This window comes from Cynara cardunculus (genome assembly GCF_001531365.2).
Source record: "Cynara cardunculus var. scolymus isolate 2C chromosome LG 15, CcrdV1, whole genome shotgun sequence".
In the NCBI taxonomy this organism is placed as follows: domain Eukaryota; kingdom Viridiplantae; phylum Streptophyta; class Magnoliopsida; order Asterales; family Asteraceae; genus Cynara; species Cynara cardunculus.
In genome coordinates, this window is record NC_037542.1 from 19,598,216 (window position 1) to 19,611,145 (window position 12,930).

Genomic DNA, 12,930 nt, shown 5'->3' on the forward strand with positions numbered 1-12,930 from the left:
TTTAATAAAAATAGTGGACATCCAAATTATGAAGTTGAAGTGTATTATATTTTTGGATACAATTTTATATTTTGAAGGAAACTAAATTAATTATTAAAAAGGAAACTAAATTAATTAATTATTAATAAGGATTTAAATACAATTTTATATTCTGAAGTAGGTTAGGGGCGAGCTAGAGTGATGCAGACATGCAGCTGCAGGCACACATGTTAAAAGTGTATGTCCGCTAAACGTATGCATCCTACTCACCCTACCCACTTTTTTACACCTTATAATTACCATCACATTTATTTACTATTATTTTTATACTTAACCTCTTTAATATATTATATTTAATTTTTTTTTTATTAACTTAGATATCCAACATGTTATACGAGCCGATTAATTCCAGAACGACCACCTGCTTTGCAGATAGCTTAAAATCATCGCATTTGAACCTTCGCGGTAACAAAAGTTTTTTATTTCTCCTTGGATTTTAATCTGGGATCTTCTGTTACTTTTGACATTTGGAACAAAGCTCAAACAAATCACATGGTTCAATAAAGGCTATTTTACATCATAAGTGATCTCGCTTACAAGGTCTAGAGGCACTAGTAACGTACATTGGTGCGTATCACTTTTGACATGGTACATGCACACTATTAACCTATGTTACTTTGGCAAAACACATAGTAAACAAAAGACATGCATGTGCTACCCTACTTCTTGCAGTTTCTCGTCCTCAACAGATGAGTAGCTAGGTTTTGTGGTTCTACTTAGATATAAAGGCACATATCCCGGTTGTAAAGCACATAAAGCTCACCTCGTTGTGTAGGTTTAGTGGTTCTACTTGCAACGCTACCTGCACATAAATCATAACACACTTTCTACGTGTTTGTAAAAACTACTCAACACTAATACTAACTTAGCTCACATTAATCACCTATATGACTGCTCAACATGCACCGAATGGAAAAAGGCGATCTTGAACAAGTTGCCTGCACTACTAACTTGCCTTGTATTTCTCTACGAGACTTCCAACGTGTAATTCGTGTACACATGTTGCTTACGCTCATCATCTTATACTAAGCCATTTAACAACATAGATGCCATTTATTGCTCATCAATTCCATGTCCTCATTCTCGACTCTATTTTCACGTGTTTAAACAAAACATACCGAACATGTCCTCAGGGGATTGGTTTATGCAAAACCAACCAATGAACTTCTCAACTTTCGGGAAGCACCATGGGTCTTTATAAGATAGATAAAGACCTCTCATTATTATTACCACAAACCTCACTTTCGAAATTTAGACACTTTCATTATCATTCATTCATATCTTAAACATATTCCTGGTACATTTGATCCATAAAGTACTACTAAAAATGAGATTTAAACTAGAAATTTCTAGATTATTTTCAAGAAATAAAAGGACTAGTAATCAATGATAAATTAATTGATGATTATATTTATAAATGTTTTTTTTATTAACCTGGATATCCAACCAGCTATGCGAGGCGACTAATCCCAGGGTGACCACCTGCTTTGCAGATAGTCCGAAGTTACCGCATTTGAACATTTGTGGCCACAAGGGGATTTTTATTCCTCGTTCGATTTGAACCTGAGACCTCCTGTTACTTTTGATCTTTGGAGTCAAACTCAAACCAATCGGACACCACCCTTGTCGTTTATAAACGTCTTTTCGATCCTTGGACTAGGTTATCATACCCAACCTTCAATTTCAAAGTCATACATTTGATCATTGGCTTCATGCTCGTGGTTTATTGTCTATCTCTCATTTTTCAAATTTGTACCCTCTTCCGTCATTGTTGGTCACCTTCATATATAGTCAAGCTACTAATGAACTCGCCTGTTTTGGCGCTTTCAACTTCAGTTAGCCATAGGAGCTTCAATTATCTGTCATTTGAAGGTCCACTTTTCACGATGTCGCCTGCTCAAAAGGCAGTCAACCTTCGTATACCTCATCGAAGCACATTCACTTCGTGTGTCCGGCCATAATTTCAGTTATTGTCTTAGGCAACACAGTAGGGTTTTGATTAGTTATTGATACTAACCCTTTTAGTAAAAAAAAATATTTTGGTTTTATAAAAGTAAATATATATAGATTATATGTGTATTATTATGAAGAAGATGGATGTAGATGAAACAAAAACATGCATGAATTGAAAGGGAGAGGTCCTTCCTTGGAGAGTGACAAAGGAATAACACAAAATGACAGAAACCTTAATTAATGAAGAGAGGGACATGATATGCATACATACTTACAAATTTATTTATATGTCCATCTTATATTGGAATCAACGCAGACCTCATCGATCCTACCCCACACCTGCTTTCATCTTTTATTTCTCCACATTTCACTTTCTTTTTTAATTGTATTTTGAAAAGTCATACAAGGATAAAGATAATTTTATCAATCAATATTTAAGTTCGACTTCTAAACTATATTATGTGTATGTATATATATATATATATATATATATATGTGTGTGTGTGTGTATATATATATATGTGTGTGTGTGTGAATGAGGGATATAATTAGTTCATATATTTTGAATTACACGGCAAACCCATGTGTACTGCCTGCCCTCTGTCACACGGCACTCTATACACGACCAAAACACTTTGATTTCATTGTTTTAATATCTCTTTACCAAGACGATAACATATTGAAACTTGTGTGTGTGTAAATTAACGTGTGGGGTTAATTTGGCTGTGTTAGACGTAGGCATTATTGACAAGGGTGGGGACGTAAGCAAGCTTCAATAATCACTTGAGTGGTTATCTTGCAATACCTCCATCATCTTCGTTGCGGGTGAACAGGGATGTGTGCCACAAATATATATATAGACAGTATAAACGGTTCAAATCCACACTTTCTTTCTTTCGCAACCTTATCATCATCATCATCATATGTTATACACATCTATATAAAAATTATTGACCTGCAACAATTTCTTTTGCTTTTCTGTTTTTGTATATCATTATGATAGATTGTAAAAATCAAATCAAAATTCCCAGAAATGATAAAAGTTACGTTGAAACCCTTGAAGGAACTTAGAATTGACAACGGTATAGAATACGAATACATAAAGACCCGGTTAAAACCCTAGTAAAGTTGTCTTCCTCCCTCCCCCTCTCTATCTCTCTCTCATATATATATATATATATATATAGGGAAGGGTTCAAACAAGAACACCTTCATTTTAAGGGAATGCAAGAACATCCTTTTACTATAGACAATCACATGTGATATTATTATTCCCTCACATATGATACACATGTGATACTAAATCAGAGATGTTTTAAAATGAAATGTTTATTCTGTATTTGATTATGTTTATTTGTAGTTACTTACGCACACTCTATTTGCAATCTTGAGTTTTAAGTAATATGCATTAATAAATAGTATTTTACGCATAAAAATAGTTTTTAAGAGTTTCTGTCAAATATTTCGTTATATAGTATAAATTATATGTTTTTAAGAAAACAATAATGATTTTTTTTGAATAAAATATAAATTTAAAGATATCATAAAAATTTGAAAAAAATATATCAATATTAATATCAAATCAACTATTTTAAAAGTTTTTATTTTTTTAATTTATTTTTTTAATTATAATTTAATTTAAGTTTAATAATAAAATAATTTATTTTTGACTTAATAATATAACATTTTATAAAGATAATAATTAAGTATTCTGTTAGAACACAATGATTATCCTAATTATATTTTAGATTTTTTATATTTAAAATGAGATGTTTATCCTGTATTTGATTATGTTTATCTGTAGTTAGTTACACGAATTCAGATATGGAGTTTTAATAAGTTGTACTTACGCACAATCTACTTGTAATCTTGAGTTTTAAGTAATATGCATTAATAAACAGTACTTTATGCATAAAAAGTGGTTTTTAAGAGTTTTTGTCAAATGCTTTATAATATAGTATAGATAGGAAATGGTTCAAACGAGAACACATTCATTTTACGAGAACGCAAGAACACCCTTTTACTATAGATAATCACATGTGATACCATTATTCTATCACATATGATACACATGTGATACCATTATTTCATCACATATGATACACATGTGATACTAAATCAGAGACGCGGACGATTTTCGATGCGATCTTGGTTGCGGGTCAAGTCGTCATTACACCACTAAGCCCCCTCACAAGTATAATCACATGTGATAAGGTTGTTGTTGATATGATACTATAATCCATCAAAACCATCACATGCGATGCTAAATCATAGACGCATACAACCTTTGGCGCAACCTAAGTCGTAGAACACGTCGTCCGCACATCACAGGATCCCTCACGCGTATTATCACATGTGATAAGGGTGTTCTCACGTTCTCGTAAAATGTATGTGTTCTAGTAAAATGGAGGTATTCTAGTACAATCATGGATGCTTAATTTATTGAATATTGATGGCAAGATAGGTAATATAATATTTATTTAAAAAGACTAAATATGGTGAAAAAGTAAGGTGTGAAGGCTAAAATAATGCTCATATTTAAGTTGTTGTCAAGGAATACAATTTTAGTTTATTTATTAATGGTGTGCATTTCATTGATTTTGAAAAGTTTGACATAGAAAAGAAGTGCAAGTAAGCACGGTAAAAAAATACAAAAAAATATACTTTAAACATGTAAGGACAAATACATAGAGGAAAGTATGAAACAACTAAATGATCTAAAGACCAACTGCAGTAAAACACTAGCTAGGTAGTGAACTAAAAGACCCCCTCCAAACTAGACCTTCAAAGACCCCCCAACCTATTAAACCTCGGATTCGATGTGTTAGTTGTTGGCGCTATAACCTTCCCGAATCCAGTCGAACTACTCCTACCCCTTTCCTGACCATAGGTGACGGCGTCTCCTATGAAGGCCTCCAAACCAACATAGTCTTCCCTCCCTCAATTTATCTGAGATGTACGCTACTCTGAACTTTGTGGATAAGATTACATTCGGTATTGGGACCACGTACTTAGCATCCTTCTTTCATGAGCCTTGCCCTATAGACAACGTGTTTGATTTGATGGATATCTTGTAGAATTTGCACTTCAGCTTCAACGAGACTTTCTTGTGGCATAAAGAAAATTGAACGATAATAGAATTACATTAGTATTTGGTCAAAAACTTGATTACTTAACTGGTCCCATAGGGAACTCGCCTCCAAGAATGCTAATTTGAGCGTATTTTTTGGCTCACTCAACGGCTGAGACTAGCGAAGACACATAATTGAACTCAGGTACCTGTCTTGTATATGGTAAAGTCGTCCTACATTTTTGCAAACTGAGCTACACACAGAGGTAGAATTACGTTTGGTAAATCCCATGAAACATATTAATATGCGTTGGTGTTAGAAAACTTCTGGATTTTTTTTTCTTGTGTATATATATTGTTTTAATTTGGTTAAACTTTTGTTGTATATATCCAGATAGGTGTAAGGTAGGTATTCCATAATGCATACTTAATTAACGTGTATTAATTAGCTGTAAATGCAGAAACTCGATAGATAAAACAATAAGCTTTCTTCGTGTCTCATTCATCAATTCTTATGATTCAATGCGTTGCATGGTATATATTACCACTAATTACAATGTCTGCTAAACAAAATCTACAAATGCATCACATTTCGGCTAATATCCCAAGATTGATTGAATGTCAAATGGGGGTACCACACTAATATAGTTGGACCTTGCCCCTGGATCCTATTGCTGACAAATACAACGGGATGGTGGAATGTCTTTTATATAACTAAGGTTCATTCAGTATGATCTTGATATTAGACTAAGAAACAAAATGAAATCATATATTTATTAAACTAGATGAACGATTAAAATTGGTTTATATGTTTTGTAAAACATGGTTTGTATTTGAAAGCTTTTCTTTCCCTTTTTATATGTGTGCGAGTTTGTGAGATTATTAAGGTCCCCCCGAGCCTCGATAAATGGATTAGTATATAGTAATAGCAGATAATTAACTCATATATATATATATATGGGACGCAAGAACGTCCCGTGTATGCTCTTAGTTACCAAACAAAGGTAAATCATTTTGTAACCTAAATATGAATGTAATTAAGGTTTAACTCATAAATCCCCTCCTTGCCAGCTTGAACACTTGCTCGTCGACATCTTTATGTTTTCTTTTGAAGGACTTGATAGAAGTGTACCCAAGTAGAAAGGGACTTGTATTTATGTTTCTGTAAACACAAAAAACAAACAAACAATAAGTTATAAGCAAAAACAAATATATTTCAATTTTGGCAGCATCTCTTTTATAAATAGATGTTTTTCAATTTTTGTTCATGAATAAAATATATATCCAATTAACTCCGTGGCACCGACATAATATTGTTATCAATTATACAAGAAATAGACATAAACTAAGCATAATATATAGTTTGACTTAACTCCTTAAAATGATCGAATGAATGTGACTTGATTGTGTCTACGACCCCATAAGCAATTGGGAATGAAAATGCACCCGGATTTGTTTCCTTTAATTGGCTTGCAGCAAAGCGTTACAAACACGTAACAATAAAAGTCATATATCAACTTTGAATAAACCCAAACTGATGGATGTTTTTAATGATGTTAGATTCATTAATGGACTTTTTCGGTTGCGGCACACAAGGAACAAATATATCTAATTTGACGATGTAGATGTACAAAAATGCATTTCTTCTTCTAGTTGTGTTCCCGGAGTTGCTACTATTCACTTCTTCTTGTTCTTTTTTTGTATTGAACTTTAACAAAACCAAATGCCCTACTCTTTTTTGTATCAACCAGTGTAAGATTTCTACTTTCTTAAAAAGCAAAAAAAAGAAGGAAAAAAGGAATTAGGGTTCAACCTTTCTCAATAATTTACTCATTGAATGAGCAACTTCACCATGATCAACACCTTCTCCAACTCTTAGACTTGTTCAAGGGGTATGTGCGGAGATTGCACCTTTACGTAGACATGCATCAAACTCGATAATTCATAGTTCGTTTAATAAGTGATCTTCACATTCTTTGTCCAAGGAATTGAAGAACTTAGAACAATCTAGCTATGCATCTACAATATTGAAATCCTATTGAATTTGAAACTGCTTTAGCTGCATACAATTGACCATGTGTTTTTTGATTTACATTTTCGAACATTAGCTAGTTCAATTACATTGTCTCCTTCGGGTTTTCTGCTTTGTTCACAAGCATACTTAATAGTCAATCACAAGTTACTTTTGTTTCAAATGAAAATCAACTCACATAGCGATGTCGCTCAAGTTACTTGAACTAATTACAACATATATAATAGCTGTAGAGATGACTGGGTTGCATTAAGCCAAATTCCTATTGATATGGTTAAGTTTGAAAATGCGATAAGGTGTAAAGAAGAAGACATGGAACAAGGAATTGGACAGAAGATGGTGACATGGTGTTGATACGTCAATTTAAGGGCACATGCTCTTCAGGGACCATATTGTACACTTGCATTCTTATGTATTGGATAATATTAGCCACTCTATTGATACTCCTTAGTCCTTAGGTTATAAAAGAGTTACTTTTTGTTTTCTACGGCTTATTTAATTTAGAATTTTAGAAAATATCTCCAAAAAAATGGCAATTACATTATATTAATGTTATTCAGTACAAAGCATTGCAAATTGCTCGTCATATTTCAGTACTAGGATGTATATATACCAGGAAAATTGACATAAATAGCTATTTCAACCGACCAAATTTACCTTTTAGTCATTTTTCTCTCATTTTTTCAAAAAAATCACCACCTCCGTAAGTAACCATTCAATTATTCAACTTGTGGATGAGTCAAAATAGAATAATCACAAATTTTGTGCGAGGTGGGCATGCACTTGAGGTGGTTCCGCAAGTGAAATTTGAATGAGGGTTTCGCAAGTGTGTCCATAAGAGTTCCGAACTGACTAATCACATGGCAACCACCTGTTTTACGGGTAGCCCGAAGTCACTGCATTTGAACCTCTGTGGCCAGAAAGGGGATTTCTATTGCTCTTTGGATTTAAACCTGGAAATATTTGAAGCCAAACTCATATATAAGAAATCTTAGAAAAGAAACGACAAAGAGGTAAATTTGGTTGGAGAAAATGACTATTTGTGCCATTTTTTCCTTATATATGAGTTTGGCTTCAAATATTTCCAGGTTCAAATCCAAAGAGCAATAGAAATCCCCTTTTTGGCCACATAGATTCAAATGCAGTGACTTTGGGCTACCCGCAAAACAGATGGTTGTCATGTGATTAGTCAGTTCGCATAATGGGTTGGATATCTATGTTAATAAAAAAAAATGGGTCAATTGACCTTCCCATTATAATATAAATTAAATTCACGTAAATAATTCTTTTGGATGTTAGACTCCATCCAATTGAGTATGTATTAAGGGGATGAAACATGCTTTTATTGATAATTCACTAAGTAATTATATATACATTAGTCTAAATTAAGCTGGAATTCCTAATCTTAAGTTCGTTTGGTGATGATTCAATCATTACAATAATAATAAAGACTGAAGTACTAAGATGAAATAAGCTCTTGTGAGCCAGTTTTGCCTCTATAATTAAGCTTCTCTCAAGAGCAAAACATAGATATTTGCATGTATGACAGTGAAGTAACTCCTTTTCAGTTTTCCTCTTCCCCAAAGTTTTGGCATTGCACTGTGTGGAGAAATGCAAATTTGAAGATATCCACACATATACACCAAAAATAATTCAAAAATAATAGAGAATATTATGCTTTATTATTTGTCTTTCTTTGCGTCTTTTTCGTATTGACTTTTGAATATATCAACATTTGGTTTTTTTTTTTTTTTTGAAACAATAAAGAAAAAGAACTGAACTTTGCAAGTCTAATGATTTTGGGACAAGATCTTTTAGTTACATTTATACGTTCATAATTAACTTTTTTTATAATAATATATATTATATAATGTTGGTAACTTTTATAATTCATCATACTCAACTCACATCACTTGATCGATGGGTTAATTGATGTTTTGAAAAATGTAAGTCAACTACTGTTAATTATACATGATGAAAGTAATAGCAAATACTACTGTGCAGTGCACCAAAAGTTGGAAACAAGCCAGTGAGAGATCTAGAAGATGGCATTATGGTAATTTTACACAAGCCCAAAGGGGTAAATTGGTAAAAGCACAAGCAGCTATTTCTAGTTTATGGAATCAACACATAGGGTAGCTTCCTCCTCAATTATTCTGAGCATCTGGTGGACTGCACCTSCTATCTCGTCTGCTGAATTGAGCCTGCATCCTTCTTCCACCTGCATGTATTATTTCCCATTTTTAATTTCAACAAAGTGATATATAATGATGTTGAGTGTTTCCTTAATTTTAATTACAAGACAAACCAACCAAACTAGGAAACAACAACGTTTTTGGAAACAAACATCTTTTTCTACCCATCATTTCCAAAACATTAACGGAATTAGGTCATACCAGGTGGAATTCCCAAAATTACCCTTGCCATCACCCCCTTCTTTTTTATCATCATCATCATCATTATTTTCCCGAACGACCATGTTTGATTATATATTTAACGCATCTTTTAGTAATTAATTATGTGATATCGATCGGGTAAAAGATTCCAACTTTAAACTTGTATGGTGTAACTTGGATGCAAACTTCTTGTTATTTCTTTTTCCTGATTACTATTAATTATGAAGGTTTTGATTTTCCAAGAAAAAGAAAATTTGTGTCTAATGATAAAAATGGAAAGTACTAGTAGTATCTCTAAAGCTGGTTTTTTGCATTGTGAAGTCATCCAATGTAAAGTCATTGTCATTTCCAGCACTTTTTGCATGAACATTATATACATGGCCAAGTATTCGTTTTTATGTATAATATTTAAGAAAGTATGTGATGTTCGGATAATCGTAGGGTTGTAACATACAACCCTACGTTGTAACATCCGGTACATGTTATTTTACGTACCTTAACACTGATGGAGTAGAGAACCAACGGGTCCAAGGTGGTGATGTTGAGGTGGAGTACGGACAGATGAAGGGTTTGAAAACAGGCCACCATTTTTGAGAGCTGAGTAAGCCTTTTTTGCGATAGAATCCGGAGATTGGCATGTGTTTCAATCAAAGTGACCTCAATATCTGCAATGGCTGCCTTGCTTTTGGAAGTGTACTTGTTGGGGATTTGAGAGCAGGTGTACTGTGGGTAAGAAAAGAATTGTGAAAATGGAGGGAGGGGCGACGATAACTTAGTGTTATCGGCGAAATCACTGTCTTCTTCTTCTCGCTGTTGTTGTTGTTGTTGTTGTTGTTGTTGTTGTTGAGTTAAGAGGAACTTCTGAGCTTCAAGTGACTGCAAGAGATGTTCAAGCTCCTTCACGAATTCTATAGCACCACCAACAATGGAAGCTTGGTCACCCTGATGGAGCAAGAACACAAAAAGGGGTAATCGTCAAGATTAAGTAAGCAAAACAGTGTTTATAATTTCTTTTTCTGAGAATATATATATATGTAAAATCTTAAATAATTAAGTCAACCATATGAAACTGCAACTGTTTGGCTTGTTATTGTTGTTCATTGCATACAATGGCTTATCCTAGGGGCCATTTTGATTAAATGCATCCGACAAATTGACAAGAAAAGGGATCTCTAAAAAGAAGAGAATGCTTTTAAAGATGAAGCTCTGTTAATTACAGTGTCTAAGATTTTGTACCAGGAGAGAGAGATGTCAAAGATTCGACTGGTTTGTCCTAGTTGGTACACATCCAGTCATTCAAACTAGTAATTATCACCACCATGAATTATTTTCATACATCTCCAACGCTACCTACATTCAGCAAAAAGCTTTGCCCAAGATGGGTTATAATATTTATTTGATTTAATTAAATTAAATTAAATTTGAGTAATTATTTATTGAAAAGAACACAGATGGATGGGCATTGCATTATCTATCAACAAGAACCTTACTAATTAATACATTATTTGGGAAGTTTATTGCACCAAAAAGTAAATAGAAAATCAAGTAATTCAAACTACTCTTTTGTGGAATCAATTCTATTCCAAATCCAGAGATGTCTGAAAGATGTTAATTTGATTCATTATTTTGATAAATCTTATCTCCAAAAAGTAAATCGATGAGAAAGAATTTGGATCTACATGCATTCAATTTAACTTAAAAAAGAGAAAGGAAGCAAACCCTTTGGACGTAAGATTCCGGCATGAGAGACCGCAACACGGCAAGATGCTCATTCATCTGTTTCCGGCGATTTCTCTCGACGGCAATGTGAGTCATTCTTTGAGTTTCAGCTTCTTCTTTGTTCTTGCAAACCCTAGGCCTTCTTCTCCTCTTCTTCTTCCCTCCTCCTTGTACCCCTAAATTCTGATTGTTGTTGTTGTTGTTGTTGTTATTACTGTAGTTCTTTTCTGGGATTTTGCCACTGCAGTAAGCCTGCACCGCCATAGACATCTTTGCAGTGGTTGTAGTTAGAGAAGAATTGGAAGTCATAATTTCCATGGCGGCCGCAGCTCCTGAGAGTTCTTGATTCAAAGGAGGGTTAGGGTTCTGGTTTTCGAGGTGGAAGAAGAAACTACTACAAGGATTAGTGTTAGTAGTTGTGGTTTCAGAGGAGTCATTGCAGCTAAAAGGGGTTGCAGAGATGGTGTCATAGATTATGAAGTTGAGGAGTTCATTGGAAGAAAGTGTTTCCAAGGCCATACTCTCTCTTTTTGTTATCTAATGTGTGGCAACTTTAGGCTTTTGTGTTTGTTCACATATATCTATTTATATCATATGAGGGAGAGTGGTGTGACCTTTCCTACCATTTTTTATTTCTTCATTCTTTTCTTTATCCTCTCTAATCTTAACTTACTTTTTCTCCATCGCTAATCAATTCATATATATATATATAGAGAGACTTGGGATCATGTGAGACCAATGGTTTTTCGTGAGACCCGTAAGACTAATTCTTAACCCTTGGATTAGATTTACAATCGTCAGATCTGAACATTCATAAACGCGACGAGACTTCTCAATAATTACAAAATTGTCACCGTGCAATTTAGACAACTAAATCATTAACTTATAAAGTTGAACAATGAACATAAATTGATCTTACGGGTCTCACGAAAAACCCTTGGTCTCATGTGAACCCAACACTATATATATATATATATGGTACCAAATAATCACAAGGATACACAATGTGATACTCATTGTGATATACTGTGATACCATTGGGGTACCACTGGGGTATCACAGTATATCACAATGAGCATCACATTGTGTATCTTTGTGATTACTTGGTACCTGCCGGATTAATGTTCACCGGAGGCCGGAGATTGGAGGTCAGAGAGAGGAGTTTTTAAAAATACCTAAAATGCCCTCTAATTATAATTTTAACTCAAACTACCATAATTATTAATTTTTTAATTTATCTGTTAATTTGTGGTTGAGATTGGATCTCACAGTTAGCACAAACTAATCGGTTCTCATTTGATTAGGCCTATATATATATATATATATATATATATATATATATATAGGGTTGGGTTCACGTGAAACCAAAGGTTTTTTCGTGAGACCCGTAAGACCAATTTATGTTCATTGATCAAATTTATGAATTAATGATCTAATGGTTGCAAGGTGGCAATTTCGTAATTAGTGAGAAGTCTCGTGGCGTTTATAAATGTTCAGATCTGACGATTGTAAATCTAATCCAAAGGTTGAAAATTGGTCTTACGGGTCTCACGAAAAACCATTGGTCTCACATGATCCCAAGTATATATATATATATACTATCTTATAAAGCATTTGGTTAAAACTCTTAAAACTCTTAAGAACTCTTAAACCCGTTCATCCCTAAACGATTTCATCCATATCCGATTTCATCCCATATCTGAATTCGTGTAACTAACTGC

At 33.7% G+C, this 12,930-nt stretch overlaps 1 protein-coding gene across 1 annotated transcript; it reads right to left on the reverse strand.

Moving 5' to 3' along the window:
* Window positions 1-9,124: 9,124 nt before the first annotated feature.
* LOC112528007 (transcription factor bHLH71-like) lies at window positions 9,125-11,757 on the reverse strand. Its single transcript, XM_025138888.1, has 3 exons — window positions 11,210-11,757; window positions 9,986-10,432; window positions 9,125-9,315 (listed from the first exon to the last, which is right to left on the reverse strand). Exons 1-3 carry the CDS (start codon window positions 11,726-11,728, stop codon window positions 9,205-9,207), a joined length of 1,077 nt encoding a protein of 358 aa, XP_024994656.1. The 5' UTR covers window positions 11,729-11,757; the 3' UTR covers window positions 9,125-9,204.
* Window positions 11,758-12,930: the final 1,173 nt, after the last annotated feature.